Genomic DNA, 17,864 nt, shown 5'->3' on the forward strand with positions numbered 1-17,864 from the left:
GCTGGTGAGGGACCATCTCCTGCAGAGCTTCTTTTGCTCCTGGAAAATTTAGCTGAGTGCTCTTTGAGGTTTTTCTTCCCTCAGCAGCCCATCAGGTAAAAAAAAGAGCAGTAAAAGCAGTGGCAGATAGTGACTGCTTGGGAAGCTAAAAGAAAAAAAACCTGAGGGTGATGGTTATACAGGCAGGTGGGAGAGCATGCGATCATGAGTGGAGGAGCCCTGGCCCTTCCTTGGCCAGCTCAGCTCATGGAGCTCATCCACATCTGCTTCTCCCATGGGGAGGTGTGTCCCAGGTCCTGGATGGTGGCACTGGGGCAAAACCATAAAAGAAAATGGTGGTACTCCCTCAGAACTTCCGTAAAATCCATACCTGTGTTTAGAGCACGTTCCTCTTTCTCACTCTTTTTAAAGGCCATTAAGGTCACAAGCTCCTATTACATGTTTCACAGGTATTTAGAATAACAGGGGAGTTACACCCCAGACTGAACTTCTCTTCTGTGTAGCTGCTTCACAGGAGCCAAAGCTGACAGGAGCAGATTGTGATTTGAGCCATACGTTGTGTGGTTCGTTAACACATAAAATATGCATAAAATACATATTCATAGATTCTATGGAGCTGTGTATAAATGCAGAAATATATCTTTATGGAACTAATTAAATAAATTATGATTTTGAGCTTTTGTAAAATGTTCATCATACACCACTGTATAAATAATTATTTATACCCCCCTTGCCAAACTGCCCGTTTATTTATCTTGACAACCTAAATGAAAACTCCATTCAATAAATATTCAGCCAGACAGCAGAAGGATGTACAAATATTAAAAGATAATGGGGTTGTATCTTTTTTGTGTTTATTTTAATTGATGGTTTTCATCAGGCAAGAGATCACTAATTACTACTAATATACCCACTATCGAATGCATACTTACATATGACTTAGCACCTGAGATATAAATTGCTCTTATAGAGGATTTTCCAATGCGTGTATGCCATTCTAATATCTACCTCAGTAGGATCTATTTAGCTATTTGATCCCTGAGATGAAGGTTTATGTATAAATTTGAATAAAGTTTTAGCCTGAATATTTATTTTTAGTGTATTTATTTGGCTGCCTGCAGATAAATAAGTTTTGTGGCAGATTGATTGACAGATAAAGGATACTTCATTTGTGTTCAGCAAATGAAGAAAATTCTGTAAATCAAGAAGCACAACTAAGAAATTATTCTTAAAATTCTGATGAGTGTGAAGATTAAAATCAGTAAACAAAAGCAATTTCTCAGTCCATTATAAATAACTGCATAGTACAACTGCTGTTTTTCAAAGAGAAGATATAAAACTGTCTCATTAATTTCTGCTAGTTATAATATATTTGATGTGTAAATTATTCTGCCTTTTCAGTGGCATATATGGTGTACTGTGTGTATGCTGCATAAACAGACCAAGGAGAAAGGAGACTTGTGACAAAATCTATTTAATTTCTGTGATAAGTTATCAACACTTCAGGATCTTTCTATTGCTTTGACCTTTCTTTGGGAAAAAAACACTTAACAGCAATTAGTTTATTTTAGCAGTTGAAACAGTCTTTAAGTTTTTACAATGTGTTACATTTTTATGCGATATTTAGTCTGTGTTAATAAACATCGAGCTGTTGTCATTCAAGTACAGGACAGGAGCTCTCTATACAAAAATCAGACTTCAAGTACTCACAGTTTTTTCTAACAATGTGTAGGCACCTCCAGAAATATAAAAATTATGTTCCTTTATATAAATTAATTGCTGAGATATTGACAACCATACTTGAAAATCATCAATACAAGAATTTCAATTATGTCACTTTAGTGCATTGATAAATAAAGTGTTATAGAATATGATGAAATGTGTTATTTTGTACTTTGCTCATAAAAACCCATAGACAAAGATGTACTGAGCAGTTTTCATTTCTTGCCCCACCCTTCTCTTTGTTAAAAATCTAATTATTCCCTTATGTGACACTCTCATGACCTTTTTAAGTGCAGAAGATGTGATTGTCATATTTTCCCTTGGCGCATTATGAAGGGGTTCAGAGACAAGAGGGCACTGCAGAGACAATACTGAGAAGGTCAATGCAATTTGGCATTATTGTTTCTCTTTTTTAAACACTGAGATGTTGTAAGAATGCAGAATTATTCTAATTAATAGTTCCTTAATTCAGCTTCCAATCTTAAGGAGCAAGATCTTTCTCTCTCTCTCTCTCTCTCTCTCTCTCTCACACACACACACACACACACGAATAAAAGAAGTGTAGTGTTTGAGAGAATTATTTGTTTTATCAGTACTTTTTGTAATATGAAGAATTCAAAAAATGCAAAGTGCTCCGTTTGCATTAAGACAAGGTAGATCTTCTTTAGAAAATTGTAGTACCTGTTTTCTGCCTCACAGATTTGGCAGACTGCCTTTTTATCAGACACACAAGAAGCCAAAAAAAGTAGGATGGGAGAAAGAAGAAAATCTATACTATAACCCCCTTGTGCCCCTCACAGGCAGCTCCTTCCAGGCCAACACTCCTGGAGAGTTCTGGTGGCCGTGGCATGTTGGGGGAGACACATGGCACCATTTGATGTTGCTAAGGCAGTATGTGCAGAAATGCAGTAGGGAAAACAGTGGGTTTGGGAGCAGCCTCAGGACCCCTGGGATTACTTTATCACAAGAGCTCATTGCCTCTAGAGCTATTTTTTGTGCAATAAAATTTGCTAAATGCAGCAAATGCAGCCTTTTCAGCCATACACTTGGGGCCCAAAGTTTACTGTATGGCAATGCATAACAATTTTACACACAAATACCTCTTTTGGCAAAAATTCACACACGGAGATCTGACATGCTTCACAGCACACAACTCTTACGCCTACAAAATCTCCAATATTTGATATACTACTGAAGTTATTTGCAGACAGGGTTGTGTGTGGGCCAGACGTAAGGGCGATGCTTTAAAACAGAAATAAACACCCACAGATGTGGTACGTGACTTTCAATGCAAACACAGTTTTACCATGGTCTGTAGTGGGTTCCTAGGAAAGCAGGTACAAGATTAGGACACAACAATTGTTGGGGCAGGACAAGGAAGATACAGGATGACCATCTGGTTTTTATTTAGTTTCAGGCATCGTTGAGTCCCTAGATAAAGTACAGCTCAGGCTGAGATCTGACAATGTGTGAGCACTGTACAAACCCAGCATAACCTCAGCTCCCATGTGCTCCTTCTGCCCACAGCACAGCTGCCAGTCCGATGGCAACTCCATCTACTTCCACGGCACCGAGGGCAGCGAGTTCAACTTCGCCACCACCCGGGACGTGGACCTCTCCATGGAGGATGCCCAGGAGCAGTGGGCAGAGGAGTTTGAGAGCCAGCCCAAAGGGTGAGTGTCCCCAGCCAGAGCAGGGCCCTGCACAGGCCAGCAGCTTCACTCCAGGCATGAGGAAATAGGATAAATAGGGAATTGCTTCTTACCTTTGCTGTGTAGTCAGTGACTAGGATAAATAGCAATACTGTAAGTAGCACATGGTTGCAGATTTTAGGAAGAAACAAGTCCAGGAAGCCCACGAGGAACGATTTGTCTCTGGACCATCCTGTCACCACTGTTTTTAGTGGAAAAAATGGTGTTTGTGACTAATGTAGCCATTCTAAAGAAACATGTGATGGTGATCTGTTTTTTTAATTCACACCAGTGTTGTTAACAAGCTCATATCCAAATTCCTTGAGAAATTCATCCCCTCTGGATCACTGCTGTGAGCCTCACTTTACTGAGAGAGAGCTCCTGTTTATGCAGATGCCTGTAGGTGCTGGAGGAGGAAGAGGAGGAAAAGGTGGAGGCAGGAAAGATGAAGCAGCAGTCCATTCTCATCTGGCATCACCAAGAGCATAGCCATATCTGCTGGGCAAGAGCTCAGGGTCTGGCTGATAATGTACTATTTCTATTTTGAATATATACTTTGTGATTCAAAGAGTCCCTGTAAAGCCATATCCAGCAGGGTCTGCTGCAAAGATGCAGAAAATAAACAAAACTGTCTAGGACAACAATATTACTACTCTTACCAAAACATGAGTGAGCTTTAAAAAATGTGTCCTGATAAAGAAGCTTCATTTTATATACCTCATTGTATAAATTCTGACAAAAAGAAAGTAACCTCAGTAAGGTCTTGATTCTTTTCTATTTAAAAAAAAAAATAAAAATCATTCGTGGCTGTAACCCCAGGGCACTGACTAACATGCACTGCTAATTTATGGGTCTCCACTGAATGTTGATTTTAACCTACAAAGTACTTCAGATCATTAGCAACTGATTCAAATGCTGCCTATGCTGTGCTGAAAGTGAAGAGCACTTTTTAAGAAGTACCTGCTAATATGTCCTGTGGACACGTACATATATTTGGGGTTTACAGAAAAAATATTCACCGTGGACTCTGTCCCAGTTCAAATAATCAGCCAATGGCAGCAGGTGCTGCTTCAGACAAAGGGAAGAAAATGAGCTTGTGTGTGTTTTGTTCTATATGACCATGTGGGACAGCTTTGAGATGTGCTCTCCATCTTTTTTCCATCCTGAAAAAAACAGGATGGGAATGCTGTCTGTGGACATCTGCTCTGTCTGTAGATCTTCTCTTCACAACTGGGTGCTTAATTAAGATAAGTTGGGCAACTTGCAGCCCAGGTTAGGAATTGTACAGTTCCTTCTGAATTAGGAAAATGTCACTTTCCCTGTCACAGGGTGCCTGATTCCAGCTGCAGATGACAAGGGAGGGTGCAGTCCTCCTTTGATTCTCTCATTCTGTGTCCCAGCAGCCAGGTCCCGATCTGCCCCCACTCTGCCAGCCCAAGGCCTCATGACCTTTCTCCTATTTTTTTCTTTGGAAATTTTACTCTATATTAGAAACTTCCTTCTTTCTATTGTTCTATAAGAATGGAGATTTAAATTGCATGCTGCCGTAAATAAACACCGAACTTGGGGGACGACTACATCCTAATCATATAAAATTGCTACCACTACTGTTCCTCTTTCCAACATTGCTCTGCAGTTTGTGTTGGGAGCTGTATAGAAATGCAAATACATTTGAGTGAGTTTCCTTAATCACTTCTTAGAGAAATATGCTATTAAATGCTATTTAAACTATATATGAAGTACGGTTTTCCTGTAATCAGTCACAGAACACTGTATACCTGAGAGAGAGCTTCAGGAAGTTCTCAGGCCCTGCTTTGTCACATCAGCTGGAGCCTGACAGCTTTCAAGGGGAAGGCAAAAGCATCCCTCATAAGGGAGAGCAAAAAGAAGCTTAGGTATAGGGGTCACCACCAGTTCCCTCTGCACCAAATGCTCTTGGAGATGAGAGCAGAAGGAATCATCACAGTTTTTAATAAGCAGGTGTATTATATGTTGCAGTATTTTTTGAATGTACCACCTAAAGTGGGAGGCTATGTGGGTAGGGCTTGCTGTTGTAAGTACCACACATGTTTCCACTGTTGTTCTGCTTCTCTTTACTTGTGTGGGTTAGAGCCTGATCCTAAAAGTGAGCACATCCCCACATCAGTCTGCCTAGCAGGCACACTCTTGCCTTGGATCTACATGTTCAGTAGGTCTAGTTTAGGTCCATAAATCACCTGTTTTATAAAGAAGAATTCCAAGACTTATATGAAGGATAAATTAGTTCAAATGTAAATGTTAAATCACGCCATCACCCAGGATCCTTCTCCATTTTCTTTACTGTAGTGTGTTGATGTACTTCTATTAAAGTGCCTTTAAATAAATAAAAAATGTAGCATTCTCTAGTTTTCATTCCTGATGCTGCCTAAAAAGAAACATCCCTGGAAACATCCATAATCTGCATCATTCATGACCCCGAGCTGTTTTGTGGGTCACTACAGAGTGTTTTAATTGAGCTAAATAGAGCATACAAAAGATCAATGGAGCATTGTGAGATTTTTTTTGTGTAAGTTGAAGTAGGCACAACTGTTTAATTCTGTACTTGCCTTCAGCCCAGGAGACCCATTTTCAATATTGTGCTTTTATATTGCACATTATATTGCACATTAGCTTTAAAAAATCTGCACAATAGAATTAGGGTTAGATTAAACTGTGCTTCCATTAAAATATTTATATTTATATCATAAAGCTTTTCATTGATGTTAAGCTCACTAATTCCATTTGTAAATGACTGACAGGTTTAAAGCAGGATTTCCAAACAGGCATGTCACCAGTCTGTCACAGCTTAGGTCCATGGGGAAACTGGCAGCTTTTAAGAGGATCCTAGAAATGCATTTTGAAGTCATTGGAATGGTTAAACTAATAAATAGACTGTTTAGTTCTTGTAATGACAGTTTTTGAAATTGTGATATGGCACATACCTGCTAGAGATTGTCTCTGGTGGAAGGAGACAGGAAAAGACTTTGCCTCCCACAAGGATTTCTGAACTTCCATGTGTTCTCATTGCTCCTGAATCATGCTGGATAGTTAAATGTTTGGATTATCAGGATTTAGTGATTCTAAATAATTTCATTGTTTTATCAGCCTTATAATTCTTAAATACTTAATTATGAATTAAGACTTCAATATGAATAATAATAATGTATCAGACCAAAATAATGCACAAGATTTCAACACTTTCTAGTATTTCAAAACATTTTGATCGAGTTTTGAAGTAACCATCACTTTCATGATGAAAATGTATTTTCAATGTAAAACATTTAATTGGAAAATTCTGCAACAGCTCTTTTAATTATCACTGAATAAAAATAAGATAAAATGCTGTACAGAAAAACTGAGAAAGATCATATCATCACATATTAGGAACATAGCAGTCTTTTTTCATACTCTGTTCATGTGTTAGTTAAAAACTGTTACCCTAAATGCTCAAAAAGATGAAAAGAGAGCATTTTCAGCTATTACCTACATATTTAATATTTGTATAGCAGATATGGTGGACATGTGCCTTTTCAAGTTTCATTGATCTATAAATCTTTTATTATGCAAAATTAATCAGAATGCATTTATTTTTTAAACATTTTAGCACCAGAAAAAAAAATAATGAAGATGGTAGAACAATACAACACTACATATTTGGTAGCAGTATTCATTAAAAGCATAATTTTTTTATTAATTCATGCATTTCTACCAAATTCTTTTAAATATTTATATTAACTTTGCCTTTGTTGAGTCAACTGAGTTTAAAAGCTAACATTGAATATGTAAGTAATGGCATAGGGATGGCATTTGTAACACTGTGGTTTTTTGTCCTCTGTAAGAGTAGAAACAGCTAATTTCATAAGTACCAGTGAACCCCTATGGCATGTTTTGTATGAGTTTATCAGTAGTGTGCTGCTGCACCTCCTCCACCTATTGTTGGCCTCTGCAGGTGGGACATCTTTGGAGCTGTCATTGGTACTGAGTGTGGAACCCTGGAATCTGGCTCAGCTATGGTATTTCTCAGAGATGGAGAAAGAAAAATATGTACTCCATACATGGACACCACAGGTTATGGGAACTTGAGATTTTATTTCAGTATGGGTGAGTATAAATTACTAATGTAACACAGGATGTAAAGCATGTGAGATTTACATTATGCAGTGCTCCACAGTTGGACAAGTCTCAAGTGCAGAAGCATCTTCTTGTCTTGTAAACACTAATTTCAATCAGTGCCCCTTAACTCATACTGAGAAGAGATGGTCATGTCCTTGTCATGTTTAGAGGTTTTACAGGTACCTCTCATATCCTCCTGTGGTCATGTCCATGTAGACCCTGGTGCTAATCCATCAGAGTCCAGAGAGTTGCACATGAGGATGAGATGGGAGTAGCATAGAGACAGGGCAGCCTTCCCTGATGAACCCATGGAATAATTTCATCTCAAAGGCTCTTACTCCATTCCTAAAATCTGTCGTCTGCTAATACATTGGTCCAGGGTGAGATTCACACAGAGTGTGCAATGATCTGGGAGGAGATGTGTTCTACATGTGGCATCCCCCATGAAAAGCACTGCTGTGGTGTTAGCATCCTCTGTGGACCTTCCTTACTGGGGCAAGGACAGCATCAGTCATTTGCCAGGGCTCAGAAAGCAGCCAAGAGCCAGCCTGTCCTGTCACCTCCCCTCCCCACTGCTGTTGTCAGTGCAACTGAACAAGTTTGGTGTTGCAACAGAGCAGAATCACCATGAACGTGGTAGTTAATGCTCACAGTATTTTTCCAGAACTTCTATTTTGCACATAAAGGAAGTTCCATGAGGTTATTCTCTCAACACCATGTTTAGAGAAAGTGAGGATTTTTGCTTAAAAGAGAATAATAGAATAATAAAGGAGGAAGCAGAGGATAAACCTGTGACCTTCACAAGCAACCTTCTGTATCAACAAGAAAAAAACACACTTTATTTAATGAGGGGAAGACCTCATGTTGTTTTCCTAAATTGTTGCACATCTCCTCTGTGTTACATGAATTATGGATAAAGCACAGGAAAAAGAGGATGCTTTTTCTCATTTCTTCCAAGCATTACAACACCTGCAAGAGAAACAGGAAAGAAATTTTGTCAACCTTCTGAACTTAGGGGAGAAGTTGTCAGCAGATGCAAACACAGAGGATAGCAGGATATTGTTTGAAAAATGTATTCTCTGTGTATTGTTTAATTAAATAAATAATTGTTTGAACAGTCAGACAAGGAGAATATTTGAAAGGACAAATGGATGTTCCTTACTACAGTATAAAACACATTAGCGATGCACATCTTGTCCTCGTTCAGTTCCTCATCCAGTTCTCTGGACTGCTTCTCCTAGTCTATTACAAGAACTGGCTGGCTGTAGAAAAAAAAAATAGAAAAAAGAAAAAGAAAAAAATAAGAAAAAAAAAAGCAAGCAGAGAAAGTGTTCCAATTTGTGCAATCTTTCTACTCTGCAGTCTTTTCAAAGAAGCTTCCTCATTCTGTTTTTATTTCTATTTTGGGATTTTTTTTTTTCCAGCCTGGAATAACCATGCTATACAGGGAAATAATTAATTAACAATTCCTGTTTCAAATACAGAAATTTTCTTTTAAAAGCTTCTTTTCCATAATACCATATTTCAAATGCTGCCGTGTTCCGGTTGGGCAAGCATACCACACATGTTTTGTGTGGTACTATAGATTCCATCCAGCCAGCCATCTCTTTTAGGATATGATGTAGACAGTAGAAGGAGCAGCACAGCAAAGGTACACAGCAGTCTTTCTCACTTCCTTCTTAGAAGAAGTTCTCAGCTGCCAAAATATCAGCCAAGAAATATTTAAGATCCTGCTATGTACCTACCTACATGTGTGACTGCATGAAGTGTCAGCAGTAAACAGCAGTTTACTGATGAGAACTCAACAGCAGAGCATTTCTATGTAAATAGGATTTAAAGCACACAGATAGAAGTATTGCTTGAGGCACAGCATTTTCTATTTAAATTGTTTTGATAAGCTGATTAAAAGAGGTACTTGAGGTTTTCGTAATCGTCAACCCCCTTGATCTCTGCCATGGTGCATCTGATCAAACAGTTCCCATACACTGTGTCCTTAGGGATGGTGTTCTTTTGTTTCAGATCCCAAGTTAAATAGCATCTGACTGTAATTATTTTCATAATTAAGGCTGTATATATGATTCCACTTTCCAATAACAAGGGCTTCAATTAATTTTTTTTCTCACTCAAATATGTGTTGTACAGGGGGAACTTGTGATTCTGGAGAATCCCATGAAAATGATGTCATACTGTATGCCAAGATTGAAGGCAGGAGGGAACACATACCTCTTGATACCCTGACCTATGCTGCTTACAAGGTAAATTGTCTTAAACCAGGTGGATGGGAATGGACAGATCATTCTCTTTTCAAGCCATCACAGGAATATTGTGTGGTGAATTCCACAGGGGCACTCAAATGTGACCTTCCCAAACACATAGATCATGTGCAGACCTGGGAGCAGTCAGGCACTTTTGCAGCACAGCTCTGCAGTTACTGGTGGTCACTCCAGCCCCAGGCAGGACTGTGCAGTGTTGGCTGGGGCTGGGGAAACAGGCAGGAAAGCAATGGGCAAAAATTGTCAGTTATTAGCTGAAAACTTCAGTGATAACATCTCCTCACAGAAGATAACTCCTGTTTCCACTCATGCTCATTCCAGGCACAGTGTGATGCTGAGGAGCAGGGTCCTGAGAGGGTCATTCATGGTGGGATCAGGGGCTGGGAGAGGGTCTGCAGTGCTGAGGGCATGGACTCAGCCATGGGAGGCAGCTGCTGGCAGAGTGCACAGGCAGCATCTCCTCTGCCCAAAGTGCAGCCACCTTCCAACCACATCCACCACCCTCAGCAGGACAGTAAACACCTTGAACTTGCCTTCAGGATCCTTCCTTCAGGATCCTTCCTGCCTAGGGCAAGGAAGCACTTAGACCATGTCTACCCTGAATAATCTGGCCCTGAGGTCTCCTTTTTCTGCTGCTATAAAACAGGCAAAATTTGGTATTTCATACAAGTACAACACATAGATGAGCTAGATATTGAAGTGCAGTGTGCTTACATAGTCTGAGGGAAGTTAGATGGTAAAGATGCTGCTGATTTCAAGCACAGATCTGTGTACATTTTGTCTGTAACTTTAGCACTTAGAAACCAAATGTTTACAATAGTGTTTGGCCTGAGTTTGGTTGAGTCACTTGCATTGTTTCATTGTGCATGGCTTCCCTCCTCGCCTGCTTCTGTGTGAAAGACAGGGCAGAACTTTTGTAAAACTAAGGAAACTGTAATTGTAAAATAATAAAATATTAATTAGGGAACTTGGGGAGAGATAGGATCTGAAATTACATGGAATTCATTGTGGAGGTTTTTTCAAACAAGCAGTTTTAAAGCTGACATCCTCTTTTGACATAATAAAGTTCTAATTACATTGCTTTAGGACAAAGGCTAAGCTTTGTGAGGCAGTGCTTTCATTTATTTCAGCAGCATAACATCCTCCCCACTTATGCCTGTGAACTCCTGCTGTTACTCCATTCTCATGTATCCAGAGCAGCCATGCCACCACCCTGCCTTAGCTCCTGGGAGCTGTAAGGCTCCAGGACAAACATCACCTTCCCTTCCCAGCTGAAACAGACATACACTTGCCCCTCTCAGAACACAGAAGGTGCAGTCTTTTCTTCTGTGCCTTTGCAACCAAGCATTCCCATCCCTCTGAGGTGATGAGCATCACTGGTACTCAGGGTGCTAATACCCATCCACATAGTAGTAAAAGATTTTATTTGGGATGGTGTGTGGAAAAAAGTGGCTAAAAAAGTTAACAAAATGAATCAAGGAGAGAGAACAGCACGTTTGGTTCAGCATAATTAGAGTTGCTGTTTTTATTTTAAATGGTGCATTGTGACCTTTTTAACTTATTTAAGCCTTAATTTCTTCTGAAGGTGCCATCTTTGGTTTCTGTTGTCATTAGTCCGGACCTGCAGACTCCTGCAACCAAATTTTGCCTGAAGCAAAAGAGTCACCAAGGCCACAACAGGAATGTCTGGGCTGTGGATTACTTCCATGTCCTTCCAGTGCTCCCTTCCTCAGTGACTCACATGATCCAGTTCTCCATCAATTTGGGGTGTGGAACTTACCAACCTGGTAACAGGTAAAACTGGAGAGATCATTCTTTTGGGTATCAGCTTTCTAGTATATTTTGGTCTATAGAGTCTATATAAGGGTTTGTAAATCTTTTTTCAGAAGAAGGGTTCCCATTAACAATGACAAATATAAGCTGCTCAAAAGCTAATGTTTCTTCTGGTCTTTACAGGCCCAGATTTATGTATCTCACATGCAATAAAGAGTCATTTAATAGCTTTTCAGGTCAAAACTTGCTTTTCTTAGCCCATTATTCTGAAATATGCTCATGATTTCAGACTGACTTTTGCTTCAGTTTCTAGTGGGTATGAGATTTACTTCCTAATACTGTGTGAGGAGGAAAGCATTAAGGGCAGCAGCAGAAACCTGCCCTGCAGGCCTCTCTGAGATTACTGATGCCACAAGCATGTCTAATTCTAGTAAGACTGGTGATAAATGACCCTCATCTAAATGACCATCAGTGTGAGGAGGTCCCTCTCTGGAGGCTGATCACAGAACACTTTTTCTGGCTTTACTTCTTCTGGACATTCTGTGTGAATTTTTCCATGGGGAAAGGGAGAGAAGGGAGTCATTTTAGGCTCTCACAGAAATGTTGGTTAGAAGGGACCTGTAGAGGTTATCTGGTGACACCTGCTGCTGCAGGATGGATTGTTACTGGACAGGTCAGACATGGCTCTGCCTATCCATGACTTGAAAAGTCTTCATGGAGGGACACTGTGCTACCTCACCTGCTCAAGTGAAAAAGTGTTTCCTAATGTACAGTACAAAACTATGAAACCATGTCTTTATGATTATTGTCCTTTGTAGTGTGCCTGACACTACTGAGGAGACTTTGACTCCAGTTTCCTTGTGAGTGCCCTCTGCACCACCACAGGATGCTATAGCTCCTCCCTTCCCACCAGGCTGAGCAAGCCAGCTCCTCAGCCCATCCCAGCTTGGTGCTCAAAGCCATGGACATCTTGCCCATCCTTTACTCTGCTCTCAAAATTCTTAATACGCTTCTTCAAATGGAGAACCCAAAACCAAACTGCCCACTGTCCCTCTTCCTTTAAAAGCATATGAGAATATTTATCTTGGTATTTTATGGGGATTAAGTTACTTTATTATTTGCAGAGTTGAGAGTTTAAAGTAAGAGACTATGAGTGCTTTTATCTGTGCCCCATGGCGTCTACTTCCAGCTGGAAAGTAGACTGACAGTTAACACTGGCAGTTCTTGTACCCATGCAGGGTAGCAGAATTCAAGGGAAGCAAAAATCAAGGCACTGCACTTATATTTGATAGGAAGAGAAGGCAGCAGTATTTTCCTACATGAAAAGTGAAAACTTTGCCTGTAAACATTCCTGGCCAGTAAACATATTATATAAAGTCTCTGACTCAATTTGTTTTCTGATGGAGATTAGTATATATTTTGAAAGATTAATATTCTTCCTTCTATTTCTGAACTAAAAGTGAGCTTCCTCATAACCAAAGAAGCATTAGGTCACTATTTTTCCTATTTGTATTTCCCAAATACTGCAGCATTTCCCATCTCCCAGTCTGCAGCATTATTCATAATGCTTTCATTACTGCAAAATGTGAGAGACTCGTGCTGGATATAAGCAGTAAATATGACCCTCTAAGGTATCTCTACAGCTAAACCTGAAATAAATTAGTCAAAACCTCCATAAACTGCTTTAATAGACACAATATCACAGTGATGGTACATTTAAATAAAGTAATATTGTCAGCAAATTATCATAAAAATAAAAATTCAGAATCCAATAATTTAATATGGAGGAGATGAATTATGACTTCTATAATGTTCCATTGCTTAAAATAAAACAGAATATTATGAGCTAATTATATGGAGGAAATGGCAAGAATAATTCAGTAAAATACTAATCTGTAGTAAATCAAGCACTTTCTATATTACTTTCTCAAGGTCTTTAGAGTGTAGGGCATCTAAGGATTTCCTTATAGGTTGTAAACAATTTGAGGTTTTTTTAACTCAGGAAAGAGACAGCCCATGCAGGAGCAGCTAGTGGTCTTTTGCTACCTTTTGCATATGTCATAGTTAGCAGCTGGCAGTTATTGGTGCCCTGTGCTCACACAATGCTGTCTAGCTCTGATTAATTCAAGGTTTCCCCTCATATCTGAAGCTATTTCAATATAAAATACAAAATATTAAAGTAATGCAGTCCTTTTATCAGAAGCAGCATACAAACACTGGCTAGATGGTGGCCCAACAAGAACTCTGTGTTCAGGCAATCCTCAGTCTAAAAACCTTTGGGGTTTTAAACACTCATGAAACTTTGTCTCACGTTTGCGTTTGCAGGATTTTTTGTATTCAAATTCTGCTTAAAATTCTTTCTTGTTTCCTCATCAGTTATTAGAAATGGGAGATTTGGTGATTTCTCAATGTTGGTCCTTCTACAGTGAGATCTATGCCAGGTACCCTCATGGTGTCTTTCTCGTTTCTTCCCTTCAATGTGTTACCAGCGTCAGCCTCGAGTTCTCAACCAACCACGGTCGCTCGTGGTCGCTGCTGCACACGGAGTGTCTGCCTGAGATTTGTGCAGGGCCCCACCTGCCCCACAGCACCATCTACGCCTCCGAAAACTACAGCGGGTGAGAGCGCTCTGCAAGCTGCAAACCGCACAGCACTGCAGATGGGACCTGGAGGTGCCAGGAGAGAGCAGCAGAGCACACAGCTCTGGGTCATCATTCCTTTTGACTGCCTGGGGATAGCAAGGAAGGAGTCTTCTGAGCTCCCTGGCTACCCAGTCATGAAACCTGAAGTGTATAGGGCTGCTTCTGTGGTATAATAATCATTTTTTGATGCTAAAGAGAAATTACTAAAAAACCCACTTGTGGACAGCATGTTGATAAGAAGAAAACTTATACCTTATCAAAGCCACAAAAGTTTTCTTCTTGGTCGGAAAAAACACTACTCAAAGCTGTATTTACATCCTCAGACATATTTACTCATGTGGAATCCCAGTACTGGGTTACAGTGACACACATCCTCTGTACTTCTGCAGATGGAGATGGTCATTGGTGTCACTTTCCTGTATCAACCCTTCTCAGTATTGAGTCTCCTCTCTACCGTTCTCACTGAAAAATGAACTGTGGCATTTTTCTGGGTAGCTCAAAATCCCTTGGTATCCCAACTTCCACAGCACTTACAAAAAGAAAGTGCAGTTGAAGCATTGCTATGATCTGATGGCACACAGCCCCTAGTCCCATACAATTTTCATAGGAACCATTACTCCTGGTGTGTGCAGGAAGGGCAGCCTCTGTGGATGATAGAGAATGATGGCCCAGACTGCAGCATGCCAAATCCTCTGCACCACTCCTCACCCTCTGAGGGTTTTCACCAGAGTTCAGCCCTGCTGAAGGTTCAGTTTTAGGAGATATTCATGGGGATGGAGAAGCTGCTGCAGCAAAGGAAATTATGGTCTTTGCCAACTTTGTGTATTCCTACAGGGGGGAAATGGCTGGGTTTTATAAGACAATAACTAGTATTCATGTACTATATGACATATGACTTCTTATTTTTAATTTGTAGTTTCTAAAGCTGCTGTAAATTTATGCTTCATTTGAGCAGATTTTAAAATTAAGCTTGTCACAAAGCTTCCAGAATACATAAACATATCTGCAAAATATACTGTTGCATAATAACTGTCAGTGTAAAATGTCTGTGTTATGTGTATTTCAGGTGGAACAGAATAACAATTCCCCTTCCCAACGCTGCACTCACCAGTGACACCAGGATTCGATGGAGGCAAACAGGACCAATCCTTGGAAATATGTGGGCAATCGACAATAGTTAGTATTCCTACCCATGATCATGACACAGCAGAAAAGTAAATTTTATATGCTGCTCTAAGTAAACATATTTTCCACCATCACAAGTCGATGAATTTACAGTTTGTTAAATTCCTGTTCTGCTTAGTTGCATTTGGCAGCAGGTGCATTTTGAAGCTAGAGACAGAGTCTACCATTAGAAAAGACAACAGTCTAATAGATTTTTTTTTTCTGTTTAATTGAATGCTTTCCAGGAAAAAATATTACTGACAGGGCTTAATATAATATTTCTTATATCTGCTTAGTCCTAATTACATAAATAGGTTTCACACTGGCTGCTAAGGACATGTACTGCAGCAGCCTAAGCAACAGGAGCAGCATCTGGGACTTATTTTCCTTCTGGATATAGAAGACCATCTTCAAGCAATGCTGCTACCAAAACACTGAAAAAACCTTACATTTTTTACCATGTCTTCAGGGGAAAGTGCCATCTGTTTCAGGGAACTGTTCTTCCCTTCAAAAATTATTTTTCACATACGTTTTCTTTAAATGGATGTGAAGAACTGGGAGAAGTTTATGTTGATAAATATTTATATGACTTATTACAGAGCAAAACCAGGACCAGAATTATCAAGGAATTCTTTAAAGGGCAGTAAAAATTATTTAGGAACACAGGATGAAATGTATGAAATGCAGAAATAAGTATGATTGAAAGGGTTAACTAAGAGTAAATGCAATTTTTTTTTTAGCTTGCTTGTTAGCCTTAAGTGATTTGGAAGTAAGTAAAGCTACATTCAGAATTTGTTTGGTTAGATGCCTGAAATACGTAATTTAGTGATTTACACTGATGTACAATAGCCTGTGAAATTTTGCAGTGATTCCCAGTAAGGCTTGATATGGTGCCTAGGAATGGTAAATATTTACATTTTGCAGAATTCTTAAAATGATGCCTAGTATTGACAAGAAAATCTTGAAGCTGTTAAGGTAATATCATTAAGGAAATTTTGTCACTAAAAGTAGTGAAAATTGTTCACTTAATCATAACTGGAAGTAGCATCATCTTGACATTCTGGATATAGTCTTAATGCTTCTCTTTAGGGATGTTATATACATCAAAAAGAAAGTAAAATTCAGGGGAAATATAGGTATTTAAAGATGAGAAGATTTCTGTGAGTATCTGCAAAGATGAGTTGCTACCTAAAAAAATACTGACTCTAAGTGTTGGAGACACTCATGAGAGGTTCACAGAAACCACAGCAAGGTGAAATCAATCCAAGGATACAAATTCCTTATAGCAGAACAAAACAAGATTTTTAAAATCATTTGACAATTAATTTATCTGCACAACCTTTGCTTATAGAACAAAATATAGCTCCATGAAAGGATGCTGCATGCTCCTCTGTGAAGAATCTCAAGAAAAGCTTTACCAACCATCTGCTAGAAAGTGCCTGCTCTGAATTTGAGCTGCAGAACCATGACACAGGAATCGAGTCTTAAAGACATATTTCTGAGGTTTTGAATGCCTCCTTTGTTAAATACTAGTGATAATGAAGTTTTACACTGTATTTTAGGGAAAAAACTTGTAAATATTGGCAAGCCACTCAAGTTCTTGAAGAGAGGAAGATTTTCAAAGATTCAGCACTCTGACTTTGAGCTTCACGACTGTTTCCTATGTGAATTTAGTTTTCAATGAAATCTGGAAGCTGGCCATCTTTCAGAAACTCTGGAAAAATGCCAATTTCCGTAAAGTTTGTTCATTTTGAATGACATCATTACATCTTTAACCCTTCTACTTTTACCACCCCCTCAAAAAGACCTCAAAAGACACAAAAATCAAACAGACAGAACAGAATTTTTGCACCCTGAGATGTGAGAAAACCTAGAAATCGCATGAAATCTGATGAGGACTTAGTTATAGGGAGTAGCTAAGAGGGATTTAGAGTGTGTCTGCTAGGGAAAGCTGACACCCTGCTGTGATGGGCAACATTATAAAACTAGGAAAAGGAAGAAGTATTGCTTCTTATAGATTATTTCAAATTAGTGGCTATTTCTTACAAATGTCATAATGCAAGTGGGTAACTCCAAGTAATTCTTCAACAGAAAAGATGCCATTATTCATGGTTAAGGCCTTTTAGCATTTTATATTAAAATAATATTGCCCACAAGTTATAACTTTTCTTTCTTATAGTGCACGAGATTATACTGGCATTTTCTCATCTTTTCATCCTTCATATTTTTCACAAATATCAACACTGTCAATGAGGAATCATTGGAGGAAGATGAAGCAAAAGAGTAAAACAAGTCTGGTATATTTTTGAGCATTTTGGATGTGAAATTTTGTTCCATTTAAAAGAATCAGTGAAAGAGTATGAAAATTAGTAGTTACATAAGACATATCAGGGCAGGTTCTTATTCCCCTAAATCCAGTCAAGTAAAGTATGTAGATTTCAATGAGAGAAGCAGTGACATATTTTTTA

General features: G+C 39.1%; 1 protein-coding gene across 2 annotated transcripts in view; it reads left to right on the forward strand.

The window, feature by feature from the left end:
• Window positions 1–17,864, forward strand: part of RELN (reelin) — a 282,225-nt gene that overhangs the window by 162,837 nt on the left and 101,524 nt on the right. For both annotated transcript variants that reach the window (XM_059847390.1, XM_059847391.1), the window contains exons 11-16: window positions 3,250–3,395; window positions 7,381–7,532; window positions 9,687–9,799; window positions 11,403–11,611; window positions 14,080–14,208; window positions 15,299–15,408. In XM_059847390.1, the coding sequence (XP_059703373.1) occupies window positions 3,250–3,395; window positions 7,381–7,532; window positions 9,687–9,799; window positions 11,403–11,611; window positions 14,080–14,208; window positions 15,299–15,408 (859 nt within the window). The remainder of the gene's footprint in view (window positions 1–3,249; window positions 3,396–7,380; window positions 7,533–9,686; window positions 9,800–11,402; window positions 11,612–14,079; window positions 14,209–15,298; window positions 15,409–17,864) is intronic.

Source organism: Haemorhous mexicanus, chromosome 5, assembly GCF_027477595.1.
Source record: "Haemorhous mexicanus isolate bHaeMex1 chromosome 5, bHaeMex1.pri, whole genome shotgun sequence".
NCBI classification, from domain to species: domain Eukaryota; kingdom Metazoa; phylum Chordata; class Aves; order Passeriformes; family Fringillidae; genus Haemorhous; species Haemorhous mexicanus.